General features: G+C 39.4%; 2 protein-coding genes across 6 annotated transcripts in view; both read left to right on the forward strand.

Annotated features, from left to right (window-relative positions):
- Nucleotides 1-2,075: 2,075 nt before the first annotated feature.
- On the forward strand, nucleotides 2,076-12,866 carry prim1 (DNA primase subunit 1). 2 transcript variants are annotated; one of them, XM_005731770.1, is made up of 15 exons: nucleotides 2,080-2,220; nucleotides 2,486-2,549; nucleotides 2,944-3,039; nucleotides 4,304-4,461; nucleotides 4,544-4,650; nucleotides 4,736-4,809; nucleotides 4,905-5,041; nucleotides 9,616-9,674; nucleotides 10,019-10,128; nucleotides 10,247-10,338; nucleotides 10,423-10,555; nucleotides 11,096-11,165; nucleotides 11,260-11,372; nucleotides 12,377-12,475; nucleotides 12,575-12,866. In XM_005731770.1, the coding sequence occupies exons 1-15, from the start codon at nucleotides 2,197-2,199 to the stop codon at nucleotides 12,592-12,594; spliced, it is 1,356 nt and encodes a 451-aa protein (XP_005731827.1). In that variant the 5' UTR covers nucleotides 2,080-2,196; the 3' UTR covers nucleotides 12,595-12,866. The 2 variants fall into 2 exon arrangements, with proteins under 2 accessions (XP_005731828.1, XP_005731827.1); XM_005731771.1 differs by lacking the exon at nucleotides 2,486-2,549 and having other exon boundaries at nucleotides 2,076-2,121.
- A 956-nt stretch (nucleotides 12,867-13,822) lies between these two features.
- Nucleotides 13,823-15,000, forward strand: part of naca (nascent polypeptide associated complex subunit alpha) — an 8,752-nt gene continuing 7,574 nt past the window's right edge. For all 4 annotated transcript variants that reach the window (XM_005731774.1, XM_005731772.1, XM_005731773.1 and 1 more), the window contains exons 1-2: nucleotides 13,823-13,905; nucleotides 14,430-14,504. In XM_005731774.1, the coding sequence (XP_005731831.1) occupies nucleotides 14,435-14,504 (70 nt within the window). In that variant the 5' untranslated portion in view covers nucleotides 13,823-13,905; nucleotides 14,430-14,434. The remainder of the gene's footprint in view (nucleotides 13,906-14,429; nucleotides 14,505-15,000) is intronic.

Here is a 15,000-nt window from a genome sequence, read left to right on the forward strand (position 1 = left end):
AAGGCATCAGGTTTCACCTGTTACCAGTCATTTTAGTCTGTCTCAAGCCTCCTGCCTTAATCGAGTCGGTAGAAGCCATTCTCATATTAACACACGGTATATGTAAACATACGTAAACATATGTATGCAGATACAAACAGACCACGATTAAAATCAAGACAAGCAAGCAGTGGAATCCAAAAATGAAAACAATTAGCTCTCATACCTCCTGTGGTAAGGTTACTGTGTCTTTGGACATGCATTTTTGCATCACTGCAGACTGGTTTTAGGGTTTCTACTAGCCTGTTTCACCAGGTTTTCCTGATGAAAGGTGACAGTGACACACTTTGGCCATCTAAAGACACAGTGACTTTTAAATCATCGCAAAACTACGACTCCTCATGTACAGCAAACACAATGACCTTTGGTGCTGGCCAGTGGGCTCCGTGGACACCTGACAGCAGTCTGACCTACATTCAACAGCTGAAAGTTGTATCTTCACTCCGTGTTTTGCCTTATCTAACTTGCCCCACTGACATTTAGCATTGTGTGTGGTTGCTATGTGTTACAGTATGTGTCTTCGCGTATGATGAGCCACTGGAGAGCTTAAATAGAACAACTCACAGAAATGCTCGATATTGCAAACTCCTGAATGTAAATGTGCATTAATTTGCTACTCTAATATACGGTAGAATTGTGGATAAAAGCAACAGAAGGCATTAATCCCAAATCTGATTCAAATGATTTCTAGAAATTGATTCAAAAGGGGGGAAAATGCATCGCATCCAATACGCCTTGCAGTGAAAAAAAATTTGCATAATTCAAGTAAGATGAGGTTGAGAGCTCTTGCATTATGCAAATCAGGGTATGAGTGGTATATTAGCATAAAGTGCAGTCATAAAAGGAAATGTATTGGCATTACTTGTCTATCAGTTGCTCTTGGGTGTGGCACATTTCACTGAAGCTGGTTCATTACTATCAATCTAGAGTGTAGGTATTACACGTTTCTGTAGTTGGCTCGCTCATCATTTGCATGTGTGTGTGTGAAAGTGGAGAGGGAGATTAAATGTAGTGCATATGAAGATGTTTTCCCTTGAAATATTTCCTGTATATTAGAAGTTACAAGTTACTGTTATGTCTTCAGTGGGGAAGGATGATTTTGAAGGTTTGTTGTTTGGTCTGAAATAAAAACAGAGTGTCAGATGTACAGAGATTCAAGTCTGGGGATGAGATGGAATGAACAATATTACAGAGCCAGACATATTTAAAGTACAACACTGCAAATAGAGAGTGTTGTTTCACATTAGAAGTACAACAGCTGACAAGGGCTCTTGTGGCTGCACACCTCTCAACCTTCACTGTGAGCAGCACCACTTCAGTCAGGAGGTGTTTGATGCACCACAGTGAAAGCTGAAACACTAATAGTGCAGCAAGCCAGACTGATGGGCAGGACAGAAAGAGGCTCCATGCCTGACACTTTTTGTCTTGAAAGCGCATGTGGCCTTTTCAAATGTCAAGCAAAGGGTGGATTTGACTGAAGAGTAAAAATGGCATGAATCAATCAATTAACACGAAAAAGAGCTGAATTAAGCTGCTGTTTGTCCTTGTTTAGCTCATTTGGATCCCGTATTTGGCACCATTTCATCCATGCTTCACTGAAAACTGTGGAAGTGTCCTCTGTTCTTTCCTGAGTGTTTACTGCTCATACTAAAGATGCAAGAAACAGAATAACTGAGTGTTTTAGTACAACTGATCTGCCAGGATGATGAAAACTACTAAAAGAAAACAAATTTCCTGAAATGTGGATTAATGTGGGAAAGTTCAAATTATTGTCATGAGACTGTACTGCCCTCTAGGGATGTACAGCACAAAGTGCAGCTTAGGAAAAATTGAATTGACAGTATTAAATCAAATCAATCCCCCCCTCCCCCATTTTCGTTTGTTTGCTTTCAGTTTCTAATTAGTTGTTTGTTTTGTCCTATGCCCCATCATGTCGCATCTCAGACTCCAGTCTTTTTGTTTCTTTTGCTCAGGCCCCCAGGCCCAGAAGCATAAACCATCATGAAACCATTTCAGCTGTGTTGGTGCAAATGAAAGGGACATTTGTATCAATGCTGGGTCTCCCAACATCCACTGAAGGATGTAAGGGCCTGATGCTATGCCACACAGCAAACCTTGCAGCGTGTCTGCATGTTCTAACCTGGAAGAGCGTGTCACATGTGTGACTTGAATGGGCTGCAGGTACCATCTCATGCTACTGGTAGTATCAAGGACAAAAGCAAAAAGCAAAACTGGAGGAGGGATGAAGTGAGAGCAATGGTTGGATGGATTTACAATAATATAGTAATTTATGGAGCTACTTTACCAAAAACCACTTTATTGTATTATATTCTGTGCTCTTTGTTTTTTGTTTTCATGTTTACTCATTGAGCTACTTTATTTTTTAAATAATTAATTTATAATGTTTACCACAGCTTTTTTTATTTTGTCATATTGTATTTTGTAGTTATTGCTGCCAAACGACTACATGTCCCATGAACCTCTCTTCATTGGCGTCACGTCCGCCTTTTGTAAGCTTCTAGGACTAATATTACAAGGTTAAGTAAAACCATAAGAAAGAAAGAAGGAAAGCCATTGTCAGTGTTATAGAAACGTTTCGATGCAGCAATAGTTTAAAAAAATTCTGATTACCCTGGATGATTTTGTCCTTGTTGATTTTTTATGGCCTAAAAGGGAAACGGGTGACGGAAAATATATTTTTTGCCTTTCAACTTCCGGGTTGTGGTGATGTCACTGTCTCAACCTTGTGTCATTGGTTTTGTCCGTTGCTTGAGAGTTTTCCCGCGCTACCCTCGGTGTAAAACAACACAGTGAGCTGTCACAGTGTAGCTAGCGTCTTGACAATATTTTACCGTATCTTTACATCCAAAGCTAATTTTTGCTACCATATTATGCCATCATCAGACTATGATCCGGCTTCTCTGCCGGACCTTTTACCGCTGTACTACCGGCGGCTTTTCCCATTCTCCCAGTATTACCGCTGGCTGAGCTACGGAGGAGGTGAGTACACAGGCATGGAAACCTAGCATAAATGCGGCTAAATAACTGTGGATGTTGATCTGTGTTGTGTTATGTAGGAAGTTACGTGTTTTGTTAGGCACTAAAATGGTAGAATTATTCTGGAATTGACTTTCTTCCAACTTAAGTAAGTCATCCTATTCAACCATTCTAGCTTGATATTAACGCCTCTACATTCATCAGTAAAAAGTAAAATGATTTTGTATTTATGTATCCCTATGAATCTATAGTAATGCTGTTATTTAACAGGGATGCTGAAATTCTGGTCAGATACTCGTGTTTAAAATAAGCCTCTAGCCAGTTATGAAACAAATGTTTGTTTTGTTTGAAGTGTTTTAAAATAATTCACGTATTCAGCAAGTTATCATTTATCCAGCATAAACATTGCATTAGACACACGGCTGATCTGCAGAAAAATGTGAGCATTCATCACTTTTATTGATTTTTATGCCATTTAACACCAGAGTGGATCCTCTTCCTCCATAATACCCTGTCCCTGACATCCTCCTCTGTCACACCAGCCCTCTGCATGTCCTCCTTCAGTACATCCATGAAGCTGCACAGTGGTCTTCCTCTTTTCCTCCTGCTTGTCACCTCCATATTCAAAATCCTTTTCCCAGTACATTCACTGTCCCTTCTGTGCATACGTCCATCTCGGCTCTCTTTGTCTCCTGGTCACTCTCAATAAAAACCTCAGAATCTTCATCTCTGCCACCTCTGGATCAACCTCCTTACTTTTTGACAGTGCCCCTGTCTCCAATTCATACAACAGATCTCACTACCATTTAGCAGACCTTCCCTTTCACTCTTGCTGCTATCCTTCTGTCACTTCCATGCCGGCACTCTCTTCTTGACCTCTGTTGTGCACTAGCCATTATTGTAACTGCAGATGTATAAATATATCCACCTTTACTACCGCTCCTCCTTGCAGCTTCACTGTTACACCTGTCTCCCTCTCATTCACAGACATTTATTTTGTATTACATCTACTGACTTGGATGGATGCAGTACTGTACCCTAATTTCCTTCGGGATTAATAAAGTATTCTGATTCTGATTCTGTAACATTTGCTTATAAATGAAACCGTAAAAGTGCAGTTCACAATTTAGCCAGGATCCACTGCTCTGTGATGCTGACATGTAAAACTATTAAGAGTTAGACAGAGAGTTAAAAATGCCCAAATACAGGACTAATGTGTGTGTGTCTTGTTGTGTTATTTGTTTTTGTTTTTCTTGTACAATCTCAGTGCAGAAAAACTACTTTCAAAATCGCGAGTTCTCGTTTACCCTGAAAGATGACATCTATGTACGCTACCAGTCGTTCAGCACGCAGAATGAGCTGGAGAAAGAAATGCAGAAGATGAACCCCTACAAGATCGACGTGGGAGCAGTGTACAGCCACAGGGTAATTTTCCACACCTTACAGAGTTTGTGCATCACAGCAGACATATGTATGGAGTATGTTTGTCTCCCTTTGTTGCCCACAGCCAAGTCAACACAACACTGTGAAGTCGGGGACCTTCCAGGCTCTGGAGAAGGAGCTTGTGTTTGATATCGATATGACAGATTATGATGACGTCCGAAGCTGCTGCAGGTAGGTGAATTATGTATTTATTTCCTGTCGCAGAATATCCTGACCGTTTCATCGCCCACATAACACTTTAAAACTGTCATTTTAGTGCTGCTGACATCTGCTCCAAGTGCTGGACCTTAATGACCATCGCCATCCGTATCCTGGATAGAGCTCTTCAAGGTTTGGTCATCACAGATTCAGTGCCAGGTGACAGCTTGTGTGGATTTTTGTTGAAATTCTCATCAAGCATGTGCTGGTTTTTGTGTTACTTCCAGATGACTTTGGTTTCCAGCACCGTCTGTGGGTTTATTCTGGCAGAAGAGGAGTACATTGTTGGGTGTGTGATGAAGCTGCCCGGAAACTGTCTGTAGCAGCACGCTCTGCTGTGACAGAATACCTCAGCCTGGTCAAGGTACGAGTACTTCAACTTTTAATAGAAGTCCTTTGTAAGTACTTTCTACTTCCAAACCTAATCAATTCAAGTTTTTTGTTTCTTTTTTTAGAAACTGTAATTAACAGATGTTATTGGATATAACCACAGTGGACAGGTTGGGATTGCTAAAACATAATTTGAATGTAACGCAGTTAGAGAAAAGTCAGTCAATTGATGCATTGCACATAAACCACCAAAAGGTACTTGTCCTGCCAGACCAAATAAGACTACTATAATAAGGTGAACTATGATTATTATAATTAAACAAAGTGTCGCACCTACATTACAATGTGCTTCATGTGGATTCATAGAACAGACCACACAACAGCTAGAACAGCATGTGATAGACAGACATGAAGTACAAATATTAAGACTCTTAAAACAAAATAAAAAAGAGCATTATTAAAAAGAGACTAATACCAGGGTTCGTACGGGTACTTGAAATCCTCGAAAATGCTTGAATTTTAATATTGTCTTTTCAAGGTTTGAAAAGTGCTTGAATTTCAGATGTGGTGCTTAAAAGTGCTTGAAACTGTATTTCATTCACCACAAATAACTATCTGACTGAATAGTTTTCTTATCAGATAGAGAAAGAAAATGAGTCGCAAATTCTAAAAGCAAAATTTCTCCGACTGGGCTGCGTAGCACCTCTGCATGTCAGTCTGTTTCAATGTGTGACCCGCCCCTCGGGGGTGCGTGCGCTAACATGCCTGGAGATTGCCGTTTTAATGAGTGTTTGATGGAAATGACAATGGTAGACTTTGCGCTCTCGAGTCACATGATAGGTGAGTCCTAGTAAATCATTTTTGAGAATGTGTACATAACGCGTGCAAATTTTTAAAACTATTATTATTTTGCTAGCTATCAAACTTGCTGGAGAAATGATTGAAATGCACTGAATGTGATGGGTGCACGGCGGATGATCTGATATTGTCGTGTTGGTGTTGTTCCCAGATCATCATGAAAATGTTGTTCCAGGTTCAACATTGCAAGTGACCAATCACATTGTTGTGACGTTATTCTTTTGCGCGCCAAGCCATTCGTGTATTTATGAAATTCCAATGTTGCAAGGACAATATCAGTTTTGCTTACCGTTTATTAAAGGGTTAGGGTCCGTTGATCGGCGGACAGAGGCGGTTTCTCGCAGCTTAAGTACAGTTTTTTGTTTTACGGCGGTTTTTCCCAAAGTCGCAAAAGTATGACGTCACAACATTCTGATTGGTCATTTGCAATGTTGATCCTGGAACAACATTTAGTATGATGATCTGGGAACAACACCAATACGACGATATCCGATCGTGCTAGTACGGCAGCGCTATTATAGCAGTTAGTTATGACATGGTGATTTATAGAATATGCTGTGAATTTGGCTAACATTACTTAGCAGTAGCAGTAATGTAAGTTACTTCACTCAAGTAAAAGCTTTAAACATTAGTCCGATACTTAACTAGCCAACTTAAGGCTTAAAGAAATAATGGTAATAAGAGGCACTGATCTACATGGGCACAAAGAATAGCCTCTTTTTTGTGCTACCCAAGTTCCCTCGCTTTCATTCAAAATCTGATTATTTTTATAAATTATAAATGGCTTCAAGCTCAGTGGGGCTCATTATAATTGTACCTAATAATATCACAGATGATAGACTAAATAAATAGATTTTAGGTAGATGCTTGTGCATTCTTAAAGTCGTATACAGTGGGGCAAAAAAGTATTTAGTCAGCCACCGATTGTGCAAGTTCCCCCACCTAAAATGATGACAGAGGTCAGTAATTTGCACCAGAGGTACACTTCAACTGTGAGAGACAGAATGTGAAAAAAAAATCCATGAATCCACATGGTAGGATTTGTAAAGAATTTATTCGTAAATCAGGGTGGAAAATAAGTATTTGGTCAATAACAAAAATACAACTCAATACTTTGTAACATAACCTTTGTTGGCAATAACAGAGGTCAAACGTTTACTATAGGTCTTTACCAGGTTTGCACACACAGTAGCTGGTATTTTGGCCCATTCCTCCATGCAGATCTTCTCGAGAGCAGTGATGTTTTGGGGCTGTCGCCGAGCAACACGGACTTTCAACTCCCGCCACAGATTTTCTATGGGGTTGAGGTCTGGAGACTGGCTAGGCCACTCCAGGACTTTCAAATGCTTCTTACGGAGCCACTCCTTTGTTGCCCGGGCGGTGTGTTTTGGATCATTGTCATGTTGGAAGACCCAGCCTCGTTTCATCTTCAAAGTTCTCACTGATGGAAGGAGGTTTTGGCTCAAAATCTCACGATACATGGCCCCATTCATTCTGTCCTTAACACGGATCAGTCGTCCTGTCCCCTTGGCAGAAAAACAGCCCCATAGCATGATGTTTCCACCCCCATGCTTCACAGTAGGTATGGTGTTCTTGGGATGCAACTCAGTATTCTTCTTCCTCCAAACACGACGAGTTGAGTTTATACCAAAAAGTTCTACTTTGGTTTCATCTGACCACATGACATTCTCCCAATCCTCTGCTGTATCATCCATGTGCTCTCTGGCAAACTTCAGACGGGCCTGGACATGCACTGGCTTCAGCAGCGGAACACGTCTGGCACTGCGGGATTTGATTCCCTGCCGTTGTAGTGTGTTACTGATGGTGACCTTTGTTACTTTGGTCCCAGCTCTCTGCAGGTCATTCACCAGCTCCCCCCGTGTGGTTCTGGGATCTTTGCTCACCGTTCTCATGATCATTTTGACCCCACGGGATGAGATCTTGTGTGGAGCCCCAGATCGAGGGAGATTATCAGTGGTCTTGTATGGCTTCCATTTTCTGATGATTGCTCCCACAGTTGATTTTTTCACACCAAGCTGCTTGCCTATTGTAGATTCACTCTTCCCAGTCTGGTGCAGGTCTACAATACTTTTCCTGGTGTCCTTCGAAAGCTCTTTGGTCTTGGCCATGGCAGAGTTTGGAGTCTGACTGGTTGAGGCTGTGGACAGGTGTCTTTTATACAGATGATGAGTTCAAACAGGTGCCATTCATACAGGTAACGAGTGGGGGACAGAAAAGCTTCTTACAGAAGACGTTACAGGTCTGTGAGAGTCAGAGATTTTCCTTGTTTGAGGTGACCAAATACTTATTTTCCACCCTGATTTATGAATAAATTCTTTACAAATCCTACCATGTGGATTCATGGATTTTTTTTCACATTCTGTCTCTCACAGTTGAAGTGTACCTCTGGTGCAAATTACTGACCTCTGTCATCATTTTAGGTGGGGGAACTTGCACAATCAGTGGCTGACTAAATACTTTTTTGCCCCACTGTATGTTGAATCGAACTATGTCATCTGTTCAAAGCCTCTCCCAGTCAGTGCTCCATGCCTGTCTTATTGTAAATGGTGTTATTAGCACAAACACTTTAAAGGTGATCATTTATGACTTTTACAGTAATACAGACAATGTAGTTAAACAACTTAAAGTTGGTTTTATTGGGAATTAACTTTAACCTGTTAGGCCCTCAGGGGTTTTCTGAGCTTTCTGCTTGAAAATGAAATGACCAAAATAAATGGAGTATTTCTCTGCTGTTACAGAGTCTGTGTAAATAGTCTTGGTATCAAAAATAAAGGTAACACTTGTGAGATGTCATCAGACGTGTAAATATTACTGCAGATGTTACTATGTCAACGTCGCTGTGACTCAAACATAGAAAAATTTGATTTTTTTATATCCCTCGCCTAATTTTTAAAAGTATTTTATAGCATGTAACAGCTTTGAAAATATGCTTTGGTTCACATTTAACTCTAGAAAATCATAAATCAAAATATGGATATTACCTGTCCAGATTCATGGTGACGTAACTGCTCTAAAATGTTTGGTGTTTGTAGAAATGGTTTATATGAGATTTCAGTTGAGATTCAGAGGTTTCTGTGGACACTACTCTTGTCGGCACTTATATTTCTGACCTCGTGTTATAACAGATTAAAGGTAATCTTCCTTTTGCCCCCATTTTTGGGGGCGTGGGTGATTAACTAGTTAAAAACAAACAAACATCTGTCTCCTATTTTTTTGTGCCACATACTAAAGAAGAGTCAATATCTGATGAGAAGACTTATTAATTTGGCCTTGCTGTGTATTATTGTGGTGTTTGGCGCAGTTTTCTTGTTTTATGGGATTGATGTTTTTTTTCTTTTCAAGTGGAGAATATCTCTAACAAGTTGATTTGTTCACATTTGTAAATCTTAATTTTTAAGAGAAATGCGTTTTTTGAGTTTGTACCCTAAATGCTAAGTGAAACATGCATTCTTTTTATGGGTAATGTGCTGGAAAAGCTTGAAAGTGGACCTTGAAAGTGCTTAAAAAGTGCTTGAATTTGACCTTGAGAAATGTGGATGAACTCTGTAATATGGTACTTATTGAGTTAAAAGATGTGACTGTTTTCCTTACATCTGCGCAGTCTTAAGACTCTGATTTGATTGTTAATCAGACTGTTGTCTTGTCTTGTTTCATGAGCAACATATTAGTGAAATGTATCTTCCTCAAATGGCCTGCAATGTTTGATTTTAAAAAAGTGATGTTTTGTAGGGTGGTGATGAAACCATAAAGAAAGTAGTGCTGACTGAACCAATTCACCCTTTTATCAGGTAACTGTTTGATACATTTTGGTGTTTATCTATTATAGTCTGTGTTCCAGTAAGATTGTACCCATTTATTTTTCAGTATTTCTCTTGCTTTGTCTCTCTTTCATCAACACAATCTCTGGGCATCATTTTTAATTAGGACCATTTTTGTAAGCAGTGACACACTGTGTTCTTGTTTGCCTTGTGAATTTGCTAATTACTTTCACTGAGACAGCTGTCCTGGATTTCTGTGCTTGGGTGCAGTTGTGAGCACAGTGATCACCATGCCTGCATACAAGGATCACTGGTTACACACACTTGGGTACAGTGCACGCTGTGCTTTTTAAAATTGTGATTCTTTTTCACAGCAAGTCTCTGGAAGTGGTAAAGGAATACTTTAGCCGATATGCACTACATGACCAGGACCTGATGGGAAGCAAGGAGTCAGTAGAAAAAGTGCTGGCACTCGTTCCTGAGGATATCCTTTTCTTAGTTTACCGCATATTTGCCGCATAAAGTAATTGATTGGACCTATAGACATTTGTTGGCAAAGAGTTCAAAGATCTTGTTGAAAGTGACTTGACTTTATATATTACATGCCAGAAGCTACCTACAGCAGGAGTTCGAAAAGGAGAAGAAGCCTGAGAAACGTTGGAAACTGATTAAGGAAGAGGCTTTAAGGAAACAGGTTGGTAACTTGGCTCACAGTTTTTACATTGTTTTACACATTAGAACAGAAGGGCTTATGGTCTTACAATCTGTCTCCCTGAAGAGCACTGCAAAGAAGGGCCAGTACTTTGAAAACGAAATCATGCTGCAGTATTGTTACCCACGGCTCGACGCCAACGTCAGCAAAGGTGTGAACCATCTGCTGAAGAGTCCTTTCAGTGTACACCCCAAAACAGGTGAGCATACTTTAAAGAGGCTTGTACTGGAAATGTCTGGGCCTTTGCTAAGAGTACATGCTAGTAATATTGTATCACACTTTTTGGGCAAAGGTGCTCCTTGGAGTCAAGAGTTATACTGTACATGTACATGATTGTAAACAAGAAGACAAAAATACAGTTACTTGCTTGTTTCCTATATTTTTGCATATTTGTCAGACTTAAATGTTTCAGATAATCAGATACATTTTGATATTAGACAAAGATAACCCAAGTAAATATAAAATTCTGTTTTTAAACGAATGAAAATAATAACATAAATAATAAAAGCTTACACTGGATGGATATAAAATATTGGCTTCTTCATTCTGTTAAATGATATTCTGTCATTCATATCAAGGTTTTTATTCCTGAAATGTCAGCTGTGTAATATTAAAGGCTTTTTATTGATATACCTCCAAACTCAGAGGACCTTGGATCTTTTTTCTTTGTCACCAGGTTGATTTAATCTGACTTAAGTATGAGTGTATAAAACTGTGTCCTCTCTCTCTCTCTGTCCAGGCCGCATTTCTGTTCCCATAGATGTCAGTGAATTAGACAAATTTGATCCCTTTTCTGTGCCCACGATCAGGTAACAATTTAATGTTTGGTGCTCTGTTGTCTGCAGCATGTGAGTGATCCTCATGAAGACTGATGTTGTAACATTTTGTTTTATCTTGTTGTAGTCTGATCTGTGAGGAGTTGGATCGGCCCAGGCCAGGCGAAGAGAAAGAGAAATTAGAGGATGCGAAGGAGAAGGCAGACGAGAAAGATGCAATAGAGAAGCGCAAGAGCAGAGGTGCTGGGGGAAAGAAAAATGCAAAGATCTACCTGAAACTTTTACCTAAAATACACCTGGACAGCACATAAAACTGAAATCTTCAGGCCTTTAAATGGGCTGACATAAGGTGTTTTGGGGGCTAGGGTCTTCTTAATGGCATGATGGTTTTTTCTAAGTGTAAAGATCATGTGATGTAAAATAATCATCGGCACTCTAAAAATGCTCGTTACACATAATTGGCTAAGACGTACAGGCCTAGTCACTAGTAAGCGATCCAAAAACTTTCAATTCCCCTGCAAAGTGGCACATGGTTGCTGAAGGTTGCTGGCTGTTGCTAGGTGAAATTGTTTGCAAAGGGCATGCTTCATCCAAAATCTTATGATTGTTGTGGTTGCTACAAGATCACCTATTGTTTGCATAATTGCTTGCTGTTGCAGAATTATGAAATGCATCAAAAACAGCCAAAAGATGTTGAAGGACCAGATCAAGGGAAGAGCTAGGGGCATATGAAATGTTGTCATCTGGATAAAAATGTACATGTTGGGTAGCAAAGTTAATACTATTTATGTACATTTTGCCTTTAAATTAAAAGTTGTGCCTAACTGCTGTAACACAACATATCTCAAATGGTGGAACTTTTACTCTGAAGGTGATCATTCTCCATGTCTGGTTCACATCACATTTTTCACAATTTCACTGCAAATAGTTGAGTGTAAGTGCAGACAAGTCAGTGTCTCCCATGTTAACTATACATGACTGCATAATCTTCTAGCAACCAAAGCAATGAAAAAGCAAACTTGTGACTAATTTCACTAGCAACTGCAATCAGTCACACAACTTTTCAAAATCTATGTACACCTGAATGAATGACTGGTGCACTGGAGTATAAAGTTCCCCCCCAAAATTGGAACTTTATATAGTAACTTTATTGTTACTATATTCATATAGTGTAAATATTTAAACATATCTTTGATTTATCGGAGTGTTTCAGCTAATGCTACTTTTACTACTTTTCTTCTCAGATTACAAAAGAACCAGCCTGGCGAAGTACATAAAATACTTTGACCAGTTTCTGGATGGAATGGCTCGTTCATGGAAAGGAGAGCGTCTCAGAAACAGTGGTAGGTTTCTTTCTTTTTCTTTTTTTTTTTAATAGATTAAACAGAAAATTTACAGCAACTTTTAATCATTTTGCTTTTCTTCCTTTTTTTCTCCTTCAGATCTTCAGAAAGAATTCTGAACTGGATCATCAGAAGGTGACACCTCAGAACAACATCCTGTTGCCTAATGTTGCTAATTATGCTTTGTGGTGTTTTTGGTGCCATTTTTCTACTACACATTAATTTCGCCAGAATCTGTTTTATTATGCTTTGTAATAAAAGACTCGCTGATAAAACATTTAATAAAATGCTTAATAAATCCCTGATTTTTTACCATAAAATTTCACAGTAAAGTTTTATTTGTCTAATTGTTGGCTGTATTTGTGATGAATAAATTCAGTATTTCTACTCTTGCAAACACTTTGTCTTCCTTTATTTAATTTTTTTTTTAAAGGGTTTCTCACATGATTCACTTAATCCATTGAAGCTTAAAGATGAGGAGTCCTGTTGATGTGTAAGCAGGGACTCTGCCTCAAATCTGTAATATTCAGGTTATAGTGTTTAATGATAACATCTGTAACTATCTAGTCCATGTAATGAGAGTTTCAGCAGTTCCTGTGAGTCCATTCAATCTGAATATTTACTGTTCCTTCCTAGCGAGTTACATGCATGAATTATACTGCAATGCGAGATTTAGGTATGTTATGATTTCTGTTTCATGTTCTAACATTATTTTACTACAACACATTTCTTTTCAAATTAATTTTCATCCTTCAAAAACTGAAACTCCATGGAAAATATGATTTTCCAGGTTTTTCTCTGTTTTGACATGTTATGTTTTTTCAAAATATGTATATTTTCAAATGTATCTTTGCCTTCAGTTTTGGCAGGTGTTGGCCATTTTGTTTCTAACCAAGTTTTTTTTCCCTCAAAAATCTATTACTTTAATCTCAAAAGTTTTTAATTTTTCCAGCACCTAAACACAGCCCTTCTATTTTTTTTATTTTATTTTTGCCTTCAGCTGCACCAATATGCCATAAAGGGATATTCTTTATCCCATGGGGGACAATAAATAAATAAATGAAGACCCAAACATTTTTACTGTTGTAAAACTGTATAAGCCCAAAGCATTTTTTCTTCTTTTATTTTTCATTTTTTGAGACCTGACAATCTGAGGGAATATTTGGGTATTTGTGACTTTAATTTATTGATTTCCTTTTCAGAGAATAGAATTCTTTCCTCTTTCACTATAGTACTATTGGAAATGTTATTACATTAAGCTTTGAGTTTTGTTTGTATTCCTGTGTTTCGCGGTAGGATAAAGCTAAACAAACGAGGCCTGTGCCTTTAAATAACCCGGAAGTAGAAATTGTGGCTGAAGCGGATATTATCGTGAGGCGGAGGTCAGAAGTTCTCTCTCACAGCCATCTTGGATATAACGTCCTGAGTCGGTGAGTGTCTCCGCTGATAATCCAACATCATCCAGCTGTTTTTACTCATTCCCACCTGAATCAAAGGGTTGGCGTGTTTATTGAATGTAGAGTCATTATATCCGTACAACTATTACCGTTGTGTGGGCTCTCTACTCGGTGATAAATGTGTCGTTGTGCCGCTGATTACCGGCTCAAAATGGGGGAGCATGATGTCTTGCAGTCCGCTCACACCTTGTCAGGGCCGCAGTGAGTTAGGTGGCCTGAGATGAGGGAGATATTTGAGTGACAACAAGTAGGTCACTTTAAAGAGGATGAATTTGGAGAAAAATGCGGTAGACTGGGTTATTAGCAGCGAGCTTCCCCATGCTGAGGCTAACTTGAGCTAACACTAAGCCTGCGGGCTAAAGCATGGGTTCATTATGGCCTATTCAGCTAGTTATGACAACTTCAAGTCGGTGTATTAACCGTCACTTATGTTGGGGAGCTCATATGTCCCGACCTATGTAACTAACTAAATATCTAATCCTTATTTTTCTCCGCAGCAACTATGCCTGGTGAAGCCACAGAAACGGTCCCAGTCACCGAACAGGAGATGCAGCAGCCTCAAGTCGAGACTGGTTCGTATATTTTTGGCTTTTTCACAACCTGCATGCAGTGCTGCATATTAGAGAGTGGGGTTCTGGATGAGAGGCTCAAGGTTTAGGGAGTTAACTCGGCTGGCAGGACCCTGACTTGACGTAACAGGTGACTCACCAGCTGTGTGTTGGGGACGTCCGGCCCTAAAACACAGTTAATACGTGTGTTTGGAGCAGAATGTATGCCCACACTGAGGGGATTTGCGGCAGTAAACGCTAATCCAGGACCCCTTTCTTTCATTTAAGCACAGGCTCACAAATGCGTGTGGTGGCTTGCACTGATAGCTGGATTTGGGACACAATGCATGGTGTTAAGTGTGGTTTTCCATGTGCATGATGAATGCCTTGAAAACCAACTAGGTGTGACAAAGTAGTGGCATTGTGTGTTGTGTAATTATGTTCATGTGACATTACAATTTTGCTTTAGCAGCACTTTATAAACCATCTATTTTCGTTGAAGAGAACTGTGCTTTTAAGC

This window comes from Pundamilia nyererei, unplaced genomic scaffold, assembly GCF_000239375.1.
Source record: "Pundamilia nyererei isolate P.nyererei 1_Seehausen unplaced genomic scaffold, PunNye1.0 scaffold00044, whole genome shotgun sequence".
In the NCBI taxonomy this organism is placed as follows: domain Eukaryota; kingdom Metazoa; phylum Chordata; class Actinopteri; order Cichliformes; family Cichlidae; genus Pundamilia; species Pundamilia nyererei.